We start from the raw sequence: 20420 nt of genomic DNA, 5'->3' as shown, positions 1-20420 counted from the left end.
TTAGCATTAGCGCTGGGAGGAATGTAAACTCCGGTTATGCAATCAGTGGTGAATTCCCATGGTAAATAAAAGGTCTGCATCTAACAGTCACAAGCTCCAACAGCGATGAACAGTAGCTAGAGACTAGCATGGAGTTCTTGCACCATTCCATGTTGATGTAAACACACAAGCCACCACCGCGAGTCTTACCGCAGAGAGCTGTATTTCTGTCGGCACGAAACGAGGTGAGCCCGTCTAGCTGAATGGAACGTCCGAAACTCTGTCGCTGAGCCACGTCTCCGTGAAAACAAAGACGAAGCAGTTTCTAAACTCACGCTGCGTAGCCTGCTGGAGTCAGATATAGTCCAGTTTATTGTCCAGGGAGCAAACATTTGAGAGCAGGATAGACGGGAGAGCCAGCCGGCTAGGGTTGTCTGTCCCGCTTAACCCCATTCAAACAGGTTGACAGCATGGATTTGTTTGGAACTATTGAGAACTACATAAAATATGTAACTGCGCTGATCTAAACACTGTTTTCAGAAATGAAAGTATGTTTCAGCATCAAACGCAGTTAAAGGAGCTATATGTAACACTGACATCAAGCATTTAAGATGGGTACTACAGTCCAAATTCAAAATATTGGAGAGAGTTGTCTCTCCTGACCCCTCCTCCCCAGAAGTTTACATGGGTTGCCAGGTTGAGGACACGCAACAGGAACGAGCAAACTAACAATGGCAAGCGACGAGCCTTAAACTGTAAGTTGATCAGCTAATGTATACATTTGCAATTTTTTTTATTGTTTGCAAATAATAAACCAGCTCATGTGGATTTTTTTTATAACTCTGTCAATGTTAGCTAGATGTATTGCTGGCTTCCATGGTTACAGTGCCTGCTAACTTATTTCATATCTGGCAACCCATGGTGTCGAAATACTATTGGGAAATGGGCTGTGGGCTGGATCACACAGGCCAAAACACAAATAGAAATTCCGGCCTGGAATGGACATTTCAAAGTAGAATATACTGGCCGTAGCATTGTTTTCGGAGAAGCCAGAATTTCAACTTGGCATGTTTCCTAAATCTCTGATAACATATTATGATAATTGTATGCTTTAGTACAGTAAATATATTAGATATTGCTCCTTTAAATTTAAACTATATCTGTTAATCTATTCACAAATATCTATTCTTGTTTTCCCTTGTGAAGCTTTGAAACTGTGTCGTTCAAACAGTCTTTGTATTATTAAATCACAAAAGGACATCGTTATGGTTTTTTTGTCCCACACATGTCCTTTTTTTCAATATTATGCATTTATAGGATGCAAATGCACTAGATGGCTAGACAAAAGACTGCAGTGACTCCACTAAGGCTTCCAAAGCAACCAATTGGACCGGTTGCTAGGGGTGGGTAGAGTCACGTTGGGTTGACCTCCTTGTGGTCGCTGTAATGTGGTTACTCCCCAATCCTGTTGTCATAATTTCTATCTATCTATAAAATAAAATAATAAGGGGGCCTGGGTAGCTCAGCGAGTAAAGACGCTGACTACCAAACCTAGTAGCGAGTTCGAAACAGGGCGTGCTGAGGGACAAAATTGGCCCGGTTGCTAGGGAGGTCACATGGGGTAACCTCCTCATGGTCGCTATAATATTGTTCGCCCTCGGTCTTTATGAGTTGTGCATGTATGCTGCGGAGAATAGCGTGAAGCCTCCACAAGCACTAGGTCTCCTTAGTAATGCGCTCAACAAGCCACGTGATAAGATGCACAGATTGACTGTCTCAGATGTGGAGGCATCTGAGATTCTTCCTCCGCCGCCTGGATTGAGGTGTCACTACTCCACCACCAGGACTTAGAGCACATGGGGAATTGGGCATGCAAAATTACAAAAATCAATGAATCATTTGGTATTTCTATAGATTTTCAAATGATCTGATTATTGTGTGTTGGTAATGTATCAACTACTGTAATTTCAAAGAGCTTTCAATCAGGATTAACCAAACGTCACCTGGTAATCACAATTGGTTACTATACACAGTAAGTAATAAGTACAACTGTGTTTGAGCATTTGTAATGTGCAAGCATGGAACAGGATAGACTGCGAAGGAGAGGAAACCTGCAGAGGGGTCAAAGAGGCAGACGTAGAATGCCTCCTTGAGGAACTCTTACACTCACTTGGATCTTTGTCCTTTTTAAGTATCAGACTGATCCAGGCTTGTGTCATGGTTGGCAGAAGCTTTCCATTCTTTAATGATTCCATATAAACAAAAGTGGAGCCAGTTCTGTAGCATATTAAGCGGCAAAGCCACCTGGCCCCGGAGCCTTGCCTGTAGGCAAGGCCCTAATTACCTCATCAAGCTTCTCCAAGATTATCTCAGAATGAAGATATTAAATTAAAATAAATTGTTATTTTAATTCACCAAAGGAGCATTCAACTGATCACAAAGTATAGTCAGGACATTACTGATGTAAAAAACAGCACCATCACTATTTGAAAAAAGTCATTTTTGATCAAATCTACAGGCCCCATTTCAAGCAGCCATCACTCCAACACCTTATCCTTGAGTAATCATGCTAAATTGCTAATTTGGTACTAGAAAATCACTTGCCATTATATCAAACACATCCGAAAGCTATTTTATTTGTTAAATTAAGCTTAACATTGTCTTTGTGTTTGTTTTTGAGTTGCTACATTATGCAATTGACTGGCATGTCTTAAGGTCAATATTTGGTAAAAAATGGCAAAACAATAAACAGCTTTCTCTAAAAACTCATCAGTCAATCATTGTTTTGAGGAGTGAAGTCTATAAAATGCTTGAAATTGGCCAAAAAAATTAAGATTTCATACAAAGGTGCACACTACAGTCTTCAAAGACAAAGGACAACTGGCTCTAACAAGGACAGAAAGAGATGTGGAGAACCAGATGTACAATTAAACAAGAGGATAAGTATATCAGAGTCTCTGGTTTGAGAAATAGACTCCTGTTATGTCCCAGGGTGTATCTTTCTTTATTTCCTTGTTACATCTGTGGATGTAGATTGATTATACATTGTCTGCTTGTATTCTGTTGTCTCCCTTGTTTTCTCTGTCTCTGTCGTTCCCAACCAGGTTAATTTACATCAGCTGCCAGTGATTAAGATCGAATGCTGAGCTGCTCTGATTGGTGCACTACCTGAAGAACATGTGAATAAAGCTGAGGTGGAAAGTCAGCTAAGAAAGACTCTTTCCTCCTGCACCAACATGTGTAGGCGGTGTGTGTAGTGTTGTTGTTAATCAATCAGAACTTCAAGTTGTATTTTATGTTAAACAAGTACCATACTTTAAACATTGTAATTTATAAGATACTTTGTTGAATCTGAGATCACTTTTACCCGTTGATGTCTACGGAAGCAGTAGAGAGGTGGGTGCCATTTTCTTTGTTATAAAACCGGTTTTCTTCTGTTTGTGGCTAGATAGGGAGTGAGGCAATATTTATGTTCATTTTAATTTCTTTGTTTGTAAGAGTAATTAGTTTGTGCCTCCCTTCAGCTAGACTCCTTTGTTTATTATTTTGGCCTAGTCCCCTCTTGAAGACTTAATGCTTCCCTTTGTTTTGTATGTATAGATGAAAATAAACTTGTAAACCGTTTTTGTAACCTGTTGTGGTTCTTATTGGCTGGGACAGGAGTGAAGAACTCCAAACACGTTTTGTTTTAGTTCCTTATCACTTTTTAGTTTTCTTCCCGAACTCTAGACCGGGAGGAAACGTAACAAGCCTCACATGTCCTCAGCTGACAGCTTCCTTGAATTCTACATGCTCCACACCAGTTTCATGTACAACAGTAAAGAAGACTCCGGGGTGCAGCCCTTATGGTAAGAATTGCAAAGAAAATGCCACTTTTTAAACAGAAAGCTTAGAGTGGGCAAAGAAACCCAGACATTGGACAACAGATAATTGGAAAAGAGTGTTCTGGATCTTAACCCAACTGAGCTTTTGTGGGATCAGCTAGACTGTAAGGTGCGTGAAGTGCCTGACAAGACAGTCACATCTGTGGCAAGTGCCACAGGAAGTGTGGGGTAAAATGTCACTGGTGTAAGATTATATATGCAGAAGAATTCCAGCAACATGATTGGGATGTAGGAAAAACTCAGCCTTTCAGTTTTGAATATTTCCATGTCATAAATTACAGGCTTTCATCTCAAGATAGAAAAGCTCATGATTAAATATGCACTATTTTTGAGTGGGAAATTAAGAGTCTGAAACAAAGGATCATAACTCAACTGTTGGAAAAGACAGCCCAGTTGACCATGTGACTCAGTCACTTCTGATTGGTGCAGAACACCTTTGGGGATGCGGCCAATCTCCGTTCAAATGTTTCCAAACAGGAAGAACATGCTCTTCATCGTCTCTACATTCTCGCTTTCTTCAGCTCTTCGCTCTTCTGCCTGCACGCGCTTCGTCTGGTTGCTCGGCTGATGGCAAAGTCCTCGCCATGAGGTCCAAGAACGCTCAGGATTTGATGTCCCGAGAAAACTCATCACTCTCTACGGCCTCGCTTCAAAGCTAACCCCATAATTCATACAGACAAAATCATCATTCATACAGAGACCCCAAAAATTTCAACTAAGTAAAGCAAGGAAACACTGAAGTACATCTCCAATATTGTGCTCAAAGTGCTGGTGTATTAAATAATTTGGGAAATCCAATAGCAAATTGATGTAGAAAGTATAAATGGTTCTTAAGGTATTGTCAACAGGCTCTGTAAAGTTAGTTTTCAATGTACTGATCATTCTGTCACTCTTTTCACCAACCTGTCTCGTGTATTTGTGTTAGATTAGATTTATGTTTAGAATAGTAATAAAGTTTGTCTGTATTAAAAGATGATTGACTGTGGTATATTCTGTTTCTAAAAGATTTTGTACCTAAATAAGTGTGACATTATTTTCAAAAAGCCATGAGAATATCACTCCAATAAGATAATTAATCATAATTCACTCATTAAAGCTAATTCCTTACAGTAGAACTTGTGACGTTGCATTACGATTTCAATGGTGGAGAATCTATTAAAGACAAATAATCTAGTTATTTGTCATTTATCTCATTTATAATGGTTGTCGAACATGACTAATTCAGTTATACATTTCATTAAATATAAGGACGGTATAATTTAGTCCATAGCTCATGTACTTCAAGACCCTAAATTCCCTTCTAAATTTCACATACCAAATATCCTTGCATATAATGGTGTGAGAATGAGATCAATTTAAAGTTCACTTCTAAATGTCCCATATCCTTTTCCCTACACCTGAGTATCTGGACAAACTGACAGCTAGAATGTCAAGGATCTGCAAAGCTGTCATTGTACATGGAGGATTTTTTGATGAGCACCTTTAAAGTAGTTTAACAAGTTCTGATTTTTTTCAACTTGTAATGGTAATTTTTAGTATAGTAATAAAAGTACCAATTTCTTTCCATAAAACCAAAATCTGTACATTATTCCAAATTTTGGCCACCAGTTTATGTATATAATATACTGTTGTGTTTTAATGATCCAACCACATGTTTTCAATACATGCTACAATAATTTTGTGTTTTGAAACAATGATTACATGGAAAGAAAGCATAACAGTGATGAAAGCATGAGATCAAGTTTTGAAAGACTGACTAGGTGTGTGATCAATATATAGTTTTGTATTAGGAGTTTTGAAAATGTGCCACTTGTGATAGTACCAAAGCTATATATATTTAAAAAAACTAACAATAATAAATGCATAATTTATGTTTAAGTTATTTACCAAATTAACGTGAGGTTAAGGAATGGCACAGAGTTTTAATTTATGACAAATTATCCAAAAACATACACACCGGCATACAGTAGGCTGGTTTAGATGACTTGTGATCCGGGAAGCAGGCTGAGTGTCGCTTTAACACGAAACCGGAAACTCGTGAATATTCATGTTTGCTCCGCCCAGTGCAACCGAAAATCTCAGAAACCGAATATTTCAGAAACCGGAGCCGCAGTCCTCATCGCTCTCCTTCAGGAACACCTCATCCCGACAGTAATAATAGCAAGGACATCACCGCAGGTATGTGGAGTGCGTGCTGCTTTATCTCTCTTTAAATCTACAATGTGTCAGTAAAGTGAAGGGTGAGATCACACGGGGCCTAGCGCACTGCCGTACCGGAGAACACTCAGCGAGCATTTCAATGGGCAAGGCTTTGGGTATAGTGATATATTCACGAAAGGCCAGGAGTGCTGGCTATAGTTTGGCGTAGAAGACTCATACTTGTGATTTTAGACATTATGTGAGTTTCATGGGGGTTTAAAAACCTGCTGATGTCTGAGCATTACACGCCTCTCTCTTTAAAGCTAAGCTAAGCTAGTGATACTAAAGATTGCGAGATATATGGGGTAGAGGCTGCAAGAGTGCGACCTCATTTCTTTGCTGTGGTATTTATTTTTTAAATCTCTTCACTCTCCAGTTTAGGAACATACCTCGCTGGACTCTCAGTACACGTTGTCCTTCTCCCGAAGCTGGTTAGTTGGTCAGTCAAATGTCTAAAGTGGTGACAGTCAGTTCCTTGTTACACGCCTCGACCTACTTTAAATGCTGACTGGCATGGAGTCATTTCAATGAAGATCAGGCATAGTCGAAGGACTTCGCTCCTTGTCCCTACCCACTGTTATCTGTCAAGATGTGAGCTTTACACTGGACGTTGCTAATGGTTTAAATTCGACCATACAACCTTAACATCAATTGATTTTTTTTTTTTTCCATTTAAACACGTATGTCTGACCCTAGAGCCTTGCTTTGACTTAAGTAGCCCAGACGTGCATAGCTAAACAGAACAGATTGACGGTGAGTTGAGTGGCTTTTAATAGTGTTTGCTTTAATGTTGCGCATGCGCACTGATTTGCCATTCTAAAAAATGGAAGGTCTCCGGAGCCCCCTTTTTTAAAGGAACAGTTCAACCCATAAAAAAAAAGTATATAATTGGCTTACCCTAATGTTCTTCTAAACGAAAAAGTTGAGTTTTTAAAGATTGTCCTGACTGCTCTTTTCCACATAATGAAACTTATGAATGGAACTTCGAGTTTCAATGGTCAAACTTTAAAATGCCAACAAATATCATAAAAGATCCATGCATGTGTTATATTTTATGTTTGTATTTTTTCATATGATAGCTTTTTGTGTTTGACGCCAATCCAGATATGATGTGCCTAATGGCGTTAAAGGCTTTTTGAGCCTAATGGCGCTATAGGCTACAGCAGAAGGCAAGATTTTCAGGTAATAACTTAAATTTCTGTCAGTTTGTCATACAAGATATTGAATGGGATCAGAAGACTTGCATTATAACATGTGAGTGATATGGACACTTTTTATTTTTTTTTTTTAAGTCCCCTTTTCTCCCAATTTGGAATACCCAATTCTCAGTACTTAGTAGGTCCTCGTGGTGGCTCGGTTACCTCAGTCCGGGTGGCAGAGGACAAGTCTGAGTTGCCTCCGCTTCTGAGACAGTAAATCTCCACATCTTATCATGTTGCTCACTGTGCATGCCACCACAAAGACTCTCTACTTGTGGAGGCTCGTACTACTATCCACAATCCATGCACAACTTGCCACGTGCCCCATTGAGAGCGAGAAACCCTAATTGCGACCACGAGGAGGTTACCCCATGTGACACTACCCTCCCTAGCAACCGAGCCAATTTGGTTGCTTAGGAGACCTGGCTGGAGTCACTCCGTATGCCCTGGATTCGAACTCGTGACTCCAGGGGTGGTAGATGGACAATTCTTTTTTTATATATATACTTTTGTGATGTTTTGTCCTTTTAAAGCTACACTCACAGAGATGTACTTAATTCTTCCCTCGGTGCTAGAAAGAGGGTCAAAACGGCTACGCAACGGTATGCTGAATATTCAGACCACTGGTGCTGGCATTTGGAGAATAATCTAAATTAGATGCATGCTGTCTGACAACAGAGTATATGCAAAACCAAAGTAATGTGTTATCAGTGTCTGCATGCCTCATTCTATGAATGAAATCCACATGAGATCATTTAAAGATGCTTTTTAACCAATTGATGGGGATTTAAAGTAATATATTTGCTGTAGAAAATGTGTAATTTGTCATGTTTACATTCTGCTTTCATGGCGCTAACTAGAGCCGGACCGATACTGATTTTAGAGGGGAAAATTCACCGATTACCAAAATGGTGGCCGATATAGTTACTTTGATGAAATGAAAACAGACCTTTTCTATGTGGATTGTGCACCGATTTGACTATGCAAAGGTACTCGGAAGGCTGCTTTCTTAAACAAATATTTTTTTTATTAAAGTAAATTTGACATTATTATTATACATTGTCAACAAATTCTAGAAATTAACACAGAAAATAAAAATACATTAAATAGCTAAATAAAAATCAGTAGTACTGTTTAGTATCTGTCAATTGCTGACCATTTAAATAAAGCATAAATAGCTAAATAAACATCAGTAGTACTGTTTAGTATCTGTCAATTGCTGACCATTTAAATAAAATAAATAGCTAAATAAACATCAGTAGTACCGTTTAGTATCTGTCAATTGCTGACCATTTAAATAAAATAAATAGCTAAGTAAACATCAGTAGTACTGTTTAGTATCAGTCAAATGCTGACTATTTTAATACTGCCAGCCATTTATTGGCAGGTTGTAAATCAAGAAGCATTTACACCTGCTGAGTCAAGAGATAAACAGTGGCAGTGGTGTTACACTGTATTCTGTTATACAAGTTCAGGGAAAACTTTCAACGATGGAAAACTAGACTTTTATATATTATATTTTGTAAATGCAACAACTGAAATTGTTTGGTTGAAGGGGGTACCAAACTGCGAATCCTGAACAAAACAGTTTGGTGAATGCATGTTTACACATTAGCTTCCACTCAGCTGACAAGCAATGAAAGTAGGTAATTGGTTAGCAAGTTAGCTATACTGTAAGCTTGATGTCATGGAGTAAAAGATGGACTTTATTTACTTTCCAGCATTGTGTCTCACCATCTAGGTAACAACGTAGCATGAAATCAGCACTCAACAGTCATAATCCACCACCACACCGTTGTCTGCTGAGCTGCAATTGGATGCTCTGACAAACTATAGCTGGCTAACATAGCAAATAGTTGTGATAAACATGAGTGACATATTAGTTATATTGAAAAGGGAAAATGATGGGGTCATTTTTTATTAACTTTCCAATATGTATTTCACAAACTAGTAAGCAACTTACCGAGAAGACACTTCTTAACTCACCATTAGCTCAGCTCTGTAAACAATGGAATTGGAGTGCCCTCTGCTGGACTACGTTATGACACCAATTCAAGCATTGTTTTCTTCATATGTTCTGAAAAAAAGTTTTCATATCTGCGCATATAGGTAAACCTATACGCCGATACAATATATCCGTGAAAGTCTAATATCGGACCACCGATAAATCGGACAGGCACTAACGCTAATACAACTGACGTGGTCATAATTCTGTATGCAACTGTTACTCTGTTAGTGTATTTTATTATTATTATAAGATCATGAAAAAAATGTATACATTTTATAACATGTATAATGTTATTTTGTTTTTAAGAAAAACATTGATGCTACTGCAAATAAGGGGGTTTTAAAGGATGGCAACTCTGCATTTCAGTGTGTTCATGTTGACTGATCTCGACTGGGTGTGATGTTTCCCAATCACTGGGTGTTAGAGCGGTATGAGAATTTTTGAATCACTTTATATGATTTGTCTACTACATTGATATTCCCTACTTTCACTGGATAGTTGAAAATGGCCATACCGGTTTGAAAACGCCCACAGATTGGGAAACGCTCATTAGTATTTGGCAGAGATCTTGGGTGCTTCTCAATCAGAAGGCTGCAGCCTAGTTAAGCTGGATAATTCGGCTGCCACGTCATCAAGCACAGTCGAAGGCTGTGCACATTTGTGAGGATACTTGGAAAGCAGCTTTGTTTCGCAGCCTTCATTCACCATATTTTGGAGAATGCATCTAGTGCATTCTTCATGGCCTTCAATCACCCAAAATCCCTTGCACATGCGCACTTACTAGATGGTGTTTAACAGCTGGCACAATGTTTTGCTGAAAAGATGTTTCGAACCACTGCAACAAAAAGACCCCGTTTCCACCTGATATTACGATGCGTCTAAGGTGATCCGATCACATGTGGTCGGGTGAGACACATTGCTGTTTAAACCTGGTCACTTGAATGCGTCTCCTATGACCACTCGTGTCTCCGTTTCATGATGACATCAATCACTATGTCGGTGTGTTACTGCATGATAATAAAGTGCAACAAAGTCAGAAAATCAAAGATAGTGGGAAAACAATGGCACACTGGTTGAAAATTTTATCTAAGCGCATACACAACATGTCAAGCAGAATTATTCATTAATTTAGTGGATTACCTATATTAAAGGAGCGGCAGGCGTTTGTGCTTGTCATCTGTGTTGATATCAGACACACTCAAGAAGATCTGTGAAGCTCTCATGATCGTGTATGTATACTCTTTTTAAGATTTTACGATCTGGTGGTTATTTCCTTCTAATTCACTTGTAAATGGCAAAATTTAAACTCTTGAGCGGTGAGGGGTGGCACTTCACTGCTGCCGGGACGGATATAGGGCGGATTACTTGTTAACCCAGTAACTGCAATAAACAAGTTTTACATTATTTCCTTGTCCTCAATGGGTTTGTGGTGTACTTTTCATTGTATAAATCTGTCCTGTACAAATAATGCACTTTTTAAAAATTAGCAGCTGGCTATTTCAGTTCATTTCCTAGTTCAAGAACTAAAAAGTTACATGTGAGGAACAGTCACAAGGGCAAGGGTAGTATGATTTCTCTTATCACAGGTGCACTGTAGCTGGCACCAGCTGATATATGATTAATACATATCAATGTTTAGTCACACTTTTATAAAGCAGTTACCTTCAACATATGGAGTCTAGCTAAGCTCCTCATCCTGTTGAGAGGTCCAAAGGCACACCACTTCTGGGTGATTTTCATTTTCATCTCAACAGGACAAACAAATGCATGCAGAGTTCAGAGCAAATGAACACACCACACCCATCTCCTTTGTGTTCTTTTTACATAGAGCTGTGTGAATCTAACACGTATGGAGCCAAAGAAGTGTTTTATTTTTCCCACTTACTTGAGAAATCATATGCAAGGAAGGGCAGTGAGAAGGTTTTGCTTGCACCTCAACAGCTGCTTGTCATGTCTTGCATGTTTTGTGCAGTTCTCAGAATTCCTTGGCTGCATTTGTCTTAGTCTGCCATGTTTTACACAAGAATTTTCATTATTCATAATTTTGAAAATCACACATATTTTCCATGCATGCAGGTGTTACTTTTCTAAATTAGTAATTTTTCTAGCAGACTAACAGGACATATTCTGCAGTCATGGACTACACTCTTGCTGGTAGCTGAAAGACAAAATATTTCATAAATTAACACGCATGACTTTGGCTAGTAGATCTATAAATAACAGTCGTTCCAACTCATGCTTGTTAAGAATATGAAGATACAATTCAAATAAAGAGTTTGCAATACATCATATTCACTTGCAAACATTGCCTCATTGGTTATGAAGTTTTATGTGAACTAAAGATGAGAGATGTGAAAGGAGAAATTCAGTATGGTGGATGGATTCATAGTACAGTGAAATGAAAAGTTATTCCTTAATATTATTCTTAACGTGATTGGCTTATCAAGTTTCCCAACACAGGGATCTCTTAAACTGAACACACTAAAGTGAGACGGAGAGCAAAAGGCTGTTTTCAGGACCTGGCATTTCTTATGCATGTTTACCTTTGTCCTGAAGGCAGAATGCAGCCAGGCATGTCATCTAACACAACAGTGTTTCTGTTTGCTTCACTTTTATACTGAAGCACTCAACCAAATGTCCTAATTTCCATGGCTTCCATTAGGAGGATGCAATGTTTCTTGCTGCCTTGTCATAATTATATTTTGTTCTGTCAGCATAGGCAGAGGGTGAATGAACCAGGTAAGGCTATGTACCAACTTAGAGGCTATAGTAAAACATAATAGTAATACACATTTCAAATACATTTCTTGCCTTCTAAAGCCATGCATTCAATACAAAAGATTTTTCAATTTGCATCTATTTACTGTAAAGCGTTCACACTCCATATAAAACACTAAATAAATGAATGGTTTATTATTATTATTTACAACTCTTGATGATGATTTTAGCGACTCAAAACTAGAGAAAGTTGAATGCATATGTGACTTGAATTTGTTTTATCGGCATAATGGGAAAGACTGTGCTTATTTGTCATGTTTGCTACTGTACTATAATTGATCCTGAAAATATATGTTTTAAAGGGCCACACTGAGGCTTTCAATGGCTGAGCTTTAGGCAGATTAGCATTGGGGGGTGGGGGTGTGCTGTCTTCAGTTCTGAGACAGCACAGTTTCAGTGTACTGGTGCATAGGAGTGACATTTTCCCAGCTGGATATTTTTGTTCCTTGCAAAGCCCCTCTGCACTGAGTTTAGGATGTCAGTTGAGTTAGTGAAGGGTGTGTCTTGAATGGTAGCTCTGTCTTGGCATAGCTTGGCTAAGTCATCTGTTCAACTAAGAAATGATACGTATTTTTAAAATGGTAGAAGTTTTGTGCCTGTATTTTTCTTCAGCGCAGTGATCATGGGTAGGTAGGCCTATGTTGTCAATTCCAGCATCTGTTTAATGTTTACATGAGTAGTTGACATGAAATATTGTTTAAAAAGTTGACGCGTCCTGTCGTGTGACATTTTAAACAGAATTTTGCTAATTATTTTATAATAATGCATACAGCTTTTATGCCCTATTATTTGATAGACTAAATGGAACATTTTAACTTGTTAATTTTGTCATGGCACCTGACCATTAAAATGCTTTATTTTTTTAACTGTTGAAGGATACAAATGTAAACTACTTAATCACTATAATGAACAACATTATTCACCCTTCTGTCATTCCAAACCCATATGACTTTCTACCATGAAAAACAAAAGGACATTTTAGGCAGAATGTTTGGGACAGAGAAAAACCATGGACACATCATTCATCAACTACCTGTTCATTCTCAGAGTGAGCGTCACCCGCTCACAGGTATTGAGCTCAGTGTTAATACGTAAACCCAGATTGTTGCATTCAGCACACATACTAATTGGATCATACAACTGTGAGAGGTTGTTGGAGACAAGCCAATGAGGCATGGAGGAGGTGATGTGTGATTTTGTAACAAGTAAATGTAAACCATTTCGAGGTTTTCTAGCGGAGTGGGAAAATATTTATTTTGGTAAAACTGTTATTGGTTATCCTTATCAGACCATGTGATACAATTTGCATAAACTCTATATTAGTGTGTAATTTTCTTGTGAAGGTGTGTTGATTTTGTGCCTATGACATTTAATTATGCAATCAAAACCTGGAGAAACTACAAATGGGCAGCAGCCTATGTAGTCTGGTAACAAAATGAGCATACACGTTTTTTTCTTTTTCATTCAACTTTCATTGTTTAAAATGACAGTGAGATTTTTGTGACTCTAAATGCATTAAATGTAGGCTTGTTGCTTATAGGATTAGGCCCTGCTTAATATCTCCAGGTAAGGTTTAATATCTATTGAGAGTTATGGAGCAGCATGAAGTTTCATTTAAGTCTTGTTTATACTTTACCTGGGATAAATGCTACCTTCATATGAAATCGGAATTATCCTACATCCAACTTCTGAAGTCGTAATTACAAGAATGTCACTTAAGTGCTTTGTTGTCCGAGAGAACAGGAAACATGGATTGTTCGTTAAACGCATGCTAATTTATTCTTCATGCTCACGGGGGTTGTACTCCTCTCCAAACGAGAGATGGCAGTGCAGAGAAAATATCAGCTAATCTATCAAGAAACAGCAGTGAAGAAGTGCTTTGCTGAACTTTACTTTTACCTAACCAGGTATTATAATAATAGTTCAGGTTCACTACTTGTACAGGAGCTGAACAAAAGAAAAACACTTAGGAACCAGTAGTAGGCTTTTTACCAGCAGTAGGTCTGTCTAAGTTTACCATTAAGATACTAGTCTTTTATATTTTAGAGCAGCGCTAATTAACACGAACAATGTTAACCTTGTAAAACTGAGCGAAAGTGCATCAATTCCAGGAGGCAGCAGTGCAGATATCAGTCAAATAGACTTCTCTGAAGATAGGCCATGAAGAGGAGATAGCCCTAGTAGATTGAGAGGACAGGCCATCAGGCAATGGTTCCCGGGCCACCTTGTAGGCCAGGGGGATCCCCTCCACAATCCAGTGTGACAACCTCTGTTTCGACACAGAGGCCCATTTTCTCACACCACTGTAACAGACAAATAGCTGATCTGACTGCCAGAGTTTGGTGGTAGTCTCCACATAGTGCTTTAAAGCATGCACTGAACACCAAAGGTGTGCCCTTGAGTCATCAGACTTTGAAGGCTGAAAAGCAACTGTATAATTTGTCTGATTTATGAAATAAGGAAGGAGGACTTGCGAAAGAAAATATGTATTGGGTTAAAGGACAACCACAGAGGCAACAATTCACAAACACAACACTAACATTGCATGTACCTCACTAACTCATTTGGCAGAAGCTATAGCCATCAAAAAAAAGAGGTCTTTAGGGCACCCATTTAAGATCAGTGCTCTGCAGTTGCTAAAATGGAGATTAGCACAGGAATGTGAGCACGAGTGGCAAATCCCACAGGGGAAAATGGGGATTCCGGGTAGGTCTCAAATGTCTTGCACCCTTCAGAAAACTGCAGACAAGGCCATGAGAGTCAAGAGAAGAACTACTAACCAGTATGTGGAAAGCATACACTTGGTGTGGAGACTGCCCTGTCTTTATCCAAAAGATGCTGAAGAAAGGATAAATTATGCAGGATCAATCCTGTCACAATCTTCTTGAAGAGGGTTTAACCAGATGTCAAACCTAAAGCTGCAGGCGGGATTGGTCCGGGTGCCATATGTAGCCCTACATCTGGGAGAGGAGATACTTCCTGAGGGGAAGCTGCCATGGACTGCTGTCGCAGTGCCACAAGAAGCTCTCTGTTCTGGCAGTGGGAGTTCCTCTGCAACATCTCCCACTACAGTGGAATAGGAGGTAACGCATTAAGTTGCCATTTTGTGAGGCCATTCTGCTGAACTGCACTCCTGTACTGCATCCGAATGATGCCTTCATTATCCCTGGTTTAGCATCCACTATCTGTTTGTTTGACCCCAAAATATGAACCGTACTCAATGGTGCGAGTTGTGGCAGACACCATGTGAGAATCTCGTGAGTGAGTTGTAAGCATATGCAGGACATCATAACACATTGATGCTCCAGGTGAAACCTGTCAAAGTGTTGTCGAACTGAAAATGGTGGCCTGCCAGGACTGGCAAGAAATATTGAGGCCCATTTAAACCACACGTAGCTCTAGCAGAATGATATGGTTTGTGGAATGAGCTGGTGTCCAGTGACCGCAAACGGCCATTTTAATCCACGTCACCCCCTTTGCCATGAGGGAAGCATCATTTGTGTTGACCTCCTGACAAGAGGGACTAACACTTAGGGGCATACTGGCCATCAGGAACTCCAACTGACTGGGAAAAAAAAGATGTCTGGGAACAACTGGAAGTTCCATCAAATGGCAGTGTGCTTTCAAGAGCATAGCAGTAAGCATACCCAGCTCATGGTCACATGGCTCCTCCCCAAATGAGCGGTTTGTAGGAACTGGGGAACAGATGGTATGATGTTCGTTAACTCCGCTATTCTAGTGGTAGCAAGGATCAACTGGAAGATTGTATTTTCTGTGTGGGTTATGTAGGCTACAGACTAATAGGACTTATTCAGAAGCAAAACTGTGCATCCTATTGTGCATTAGAGCATCGCACATTACTCCATTGAGCCTTATGCATGACCCAATCTAAAATCAAATCCATCCCTGAACCCTGGGGGGTGTACAGGTACATCCTCCAATTCCTTGTGATTTGGAAAAAGATTCTGAGGCTCTTGTAGGTGATTTGAAAGATAGGAAGTCAAGAGGCTCTTTGCCAGGTCCCCAATATGAACTGTCATCATCCTCTTGTGACACTTACAGGTGTGGCAAGTGCCAGTGGTTAAAGCAATTGCGGAGACATTTCAGCCCTCCCATCTCTGAAGAAAGGGCAGCAATGGTCTTGGTTTGAATGCCAAAATTATTACTCCTCCGGGAAGAACCGAAAGGCAATTCCTCAAGCAAAAATGCTGGAAGGAAATTTGTCTGCTACAATAACTGGCCTTCAGATTGCACCATGGAGCAATCACAGATATTCTATATCTCACTTCAATAAACCTGTATGCTGATAATTAAGTTAATGTGAACAGTCAGATTGTCAGCATGGATAACATGCAAATAAGTTAGCTAATAGATGGCATATAGGGTCAAATGGCACTTTTCCATTGCACGTTACAGTTTGACTCGCCTCAACTCTACTTGCTTTACATTTCTAAGCTTGCATTTCCACTGCAGTTTAGTGCCATCTTAACGTGGGTGGGATTATAGGATGATCGTCATAGTTGCGCTGCCTCTATTGCCGTGACATAATATAAAGTAGCTAGCTGTTAGCTACTAGCTCATTTTGCTGCATAAAGCAGTTGTTGCTTGGTGATTTTATACTAGTATAACAGTTAAATTGGCCTGGTTGTTTTAGAAGCAAGCTTCCAGTAGCTGGTCAAATAAATAAAGTGAAGTTTTCAAGCAGAGTATAGAGTTAACATAAAATACCATACTCCATCGTGGATCCAGTCCATGGCACTCTCCCTCTAATTGCTCACCGGTTTAGATTAGCGTCCATTTGGTCGAACCACTTCCACTTTTCCTCGATGGTTCTGTAGTCACTTAAGTTTTTTTTTTTTAACTGTTCCGTACACTGTTGGCAGATCCGGTGGTAGCTGTGTGCGTCCAACAGCTGAGACACTTCCTGAGAGACTTTTTCGTTTCAGTTGGCGCGTGGACCATCTGCACCTCGTTTATTGACCACGGCATGGTTTTGCGCACAGCCATTTCTTTTTTCACAATTCGAAAGTCACATGAACAAACGATACTGTTATTGCTGTTGCTAACTTTAAAACTAGCGGGTTGATGTCCCGTGTCGGAAATCCAGTGACACTGGTAGTAACAATTCTCCCTGACCAATCTGTGATCTGCAGGATTTTCACATCACATTTAGTAATGGCTCGGCTTGCTTGGAAATTCGACCGAGGTACTAAAAAATGTATCCGGTACCAGGTACTATCCACATTGGAGAAACCCCTAAAAGCGAGCAGAGCAGAGTCGAGTTGAGTTGTACCGTGCAGTGGAAAAGCTCCAAAAGAGTGTCACAAATGAGCCAAAAAAAATTTCACAAGTTAAATATTGTATCAAACTCACCAAAACTATTGAAAACTCTAAAATTAGGAAAGGAATCCGAATCCATCGAATGGTAGAAGAGCGTACTGTCACATCTTGCCAGGATTATACTTTGCTGCTCTTAGTAAGCTGCACTTGACACTGCACTTTACACTTGATCAGGCGAGATAGCGAAAGAGACTGAGTGCTGAGTTACTGCAGTGTATATACCTTCGAAGCTCAGCTAACATCACCATTTGACTTTGCTGCCAGATAGGTTGAGATAATATAAAATCAGTGGCAATAATCTATTGTTAAACACTGACTATGGTGATCAGGAGGACTGAAATTTCAGTTAGTTGACTGTGACAACAGAAATATTTAAACTAAACGATAAGAAAATTGTTGCACCCCTAACTTTACTATAAAATTAATCATTATCATAAAGTTTACTTTAAAATATATATATTTTAAAGTATGTTTAACTTTCATTTCTGTGATTTGATACTTTAAGTTTTTACACACTTCCTGTGTGAAATTGGAATATATATATCTCTCTCTATCTCTCATTTCCAGGATGTACAAACTCGACTTGTAGCCCGATCGCGGCCTCAAGATAAAATGAGAAAATGTGCGGGACCGAACTCCAGGCAGGTGTCGCTGACAGAGAACGCATGCAGGTCCCCAACCCTCTTGATGGAGTCTAATGCGATCAGGAGGGCCGTCTTCAGGGAGAGGGCCTTGAGCTGGTGGAGGGAGCTCAGGCTTGGTTGATCGTGTCTACGACTGCAGGTGGTAGATCAGCTAGATCTTCCGCATCCCGGCCAGGGGCCAGACGTGGAGGTGCCAGATGGTGCCCCGTCCCTGAGAAAGAAGGTCCTTCCTCAGGGGAATTTTCCAGGTGTGCTGTCACGAGGAGCGTAAGATCCAAGAACCAGGCCCGGGTGGGCCACTAAGGTGCCACCAGGATGAACTGTCCTCGTCCTCCCTGATCTTGCACCGCACCAGTGCAAGAAGGCTCACTGGGGAAAATGCGTGCTTGCGCAGCCCCTGGGGCCAGCTGTGTGCCAGCGCGTCTGTCCCGACAGGAGGTCCTGTCAGGGAGTACCAGAGAGGGCAGTGGGAGTTGTCTTGGGAGGCAAAGAGATCTGTGCCTTGCCGAATTGGTCCCATATCAGCTGGGCCACCTCGGGGTGGAGCCTCCACTCTCCGCTGGGTGAAACATGCCTCGACAGTGTGTCCGCCGTCATGTTGCAGTTGCCAGGGATGTGAGTGGCATGCAGCGACCTGAGTCGCCTTGGCGATTTATGTACGCTACCGTCGCGGTGCTGTCTGAATGGATCAAGATGTGCTTGCCCCGGATTAGTGGGAGATACCTCCGTAGGGCAAGAGATACAGCCAACAACTCTAGCCAGTTGATGTGCCAACGCTGCTGGGGTCCTGTCCAGGGACCAGCGGCAGCGTGCCCATTGCACACGGCACCCCCTGTCGAGAGGCGTGTGTGGTCACCACGACATGTCTGGACACCTGCTGCAAGGGGATTCCGGTCCGCAGAAAGTAGAGGTCTGTCCAAGGGTTGAAAGTCCATCCAAGCGAGGGGCACTAACGGGACGATCGCTTTTGACGTACCGGGTGGGGCTTCGCGGCAGGGGGGACCAGGTAATAGCGTATCGGAGGCGGAAGAGCGTCCCGAGGCTTGAGTGCTGAGAAAGGACTGTAAGCACTTACCTTGCTCCGCCAGGTGGGACGCGCTGATTTGGCGGCGCCGTGGCAAGGTGTGCCATCTGCTGCTTCACTGCTGAAAACTGCTGGCGAAGTCATCGACAGTGTCGCCGAAGAGGCCAAGCTGGGAGACGCATCTCAACCATTTTCAGCCAGAGGTGACGCTCCTGGACCACAAGGGTTGCCATCGCCTGCCCGAGTGCCTGCGCTGTGACCTTCGGGGCTCAGAGCGAGGTCGATGGCAGAGTGCAGTTCATGCAGCACGTCGCAGTCGGAACTACCCAGATTCAGATCTTTGAGTGCCTTGGCTTGGTGAACTTGCAGGAGAACCATGGCATGCAGGGCGGAGGCGGCCTGTCCGGTGGCGCTGTAGACTTTCGAGGTCAGTGATGACGTCCTTCTACTGGCTCTGAAGGGGAGTACCGAGCGGTCCCACCAGGTGGTGGCGTTCTAGGAACACAAGTGGATCTCAACTGCTCTGTCCACCTGGGGGACCTCCGTGTGCGCGAGGCAGCTTTTATGACCGTCAGAAGTGGAGAGAAATCAACCGCATCCAGGAACTACACCGAGGCGGAAGGACATCTGTAAAAAGATGCGTCCTGAAAAGGACGTTCAACGCCTGTTGTGTATTGCTCTTTTATGAGTGGGAACTCAAACTCTTTTAGAGGAAATCAACTCTTTTTAGGAGGAGAAACACTCAGGCATTGAAAGCACTGTCGAAGCGCCTAGGGGCGTAGACTGCACAGCGTGCAGAGAGAGAGAACGCCAGCTAGAAACGCGCCGTAGATCCAACAGCAGTGCTTATCGCCAGTAGAGGTGATTGAAATAGAGGTGATTGAAACAGTGGTGAACTCTGCTTGCTGTTGCACAACCGTTCGGCTCCGAAGAAAAATTCTGACTGGCACTCGCTGCCCCGCTTCCCTTTATACCCGTATGTCTGGGGCGGGTCATGCAAATTCTGTCTGCCAACTTGACATTGGGCTTTTCTCAGGTTCAGAGGTACGTTTGGTGTCCTAGGAAAACCCCTTGTCACTTCATTCGACACAACGTTGCGTGAGTGACAGAAGAGGAACTGAGGAGCTGAATGACACAGTAAAACATTGTCCTTTTAACATAAGCATATTTTTTTAGGTGAGACAGACGTGCAGGCACATCTGCCCTTGAAGCACCTTGCGAAAAGTTTTAAATTGGCTTTTGCACGATCTTGTGAATCTGAGCCGGTGAAGGCCATGCGACTGCCGCGATAACATTACTTTCTGCATCCAACCCTCACGAACAAGCAGATGACTCTTTCTGTTGAAATGAGCTTGCTGCATGTAT

At 41.3% G+C, this 20420-nt stretch overlaps 1 protein-coding gene across 5 annotated transcripts in view; it reads left to right on the top strand.

Moving 5' to 3' along the window:
• Positions 1–5919: 5919 nt before the first annotated feature.
• The window catches only part of LOC127656723 (kinectin-like), a 64920-nt gene continuing 50419 nt past the window's right edge, over positions 5920–20420 (top strand). For 4 of the 5 annotated variants that reach the window (XM_052145203.1, XM_052145204.1, XM_052145201.1 and 1 more), the window contains exon 1: positions 10463–10498. In XM_052145203.1, the coding sequence (XP_052001163.1) occupies positions 10491–10498 (8 nt within the window). In that variant the 5' untranslated portion in view covers positions 10463–10490. Of the gene's footprint in view, positions 6042–10462; positions 10499–20420 lie in introns of those variants that run through there. The other variant, XM_052145202.1, reaches the window with a different exon arrangement.

This window comes from Xyrauchen texanus, chromosome 16 (assembly GCF_025860055.1).
Source record: "Xyrauchen texanus isolate HMW12.3.18 chromosome 16, RBS_HiC_50CHRs, whole genome shotgun sequence".
In the NCBI taxonomy this organism is placed as follows: Eukaryota; Metazoa; Chordata; class Actinopteri; order Cypriniformes; family Catostomidae; genus Xyrauchen; species Xyrauchen texanus.
Note: the sequence above shows the minus strand (reverse complement) of the source record. Positions and strands in the feature narration are given on the sequence as shown.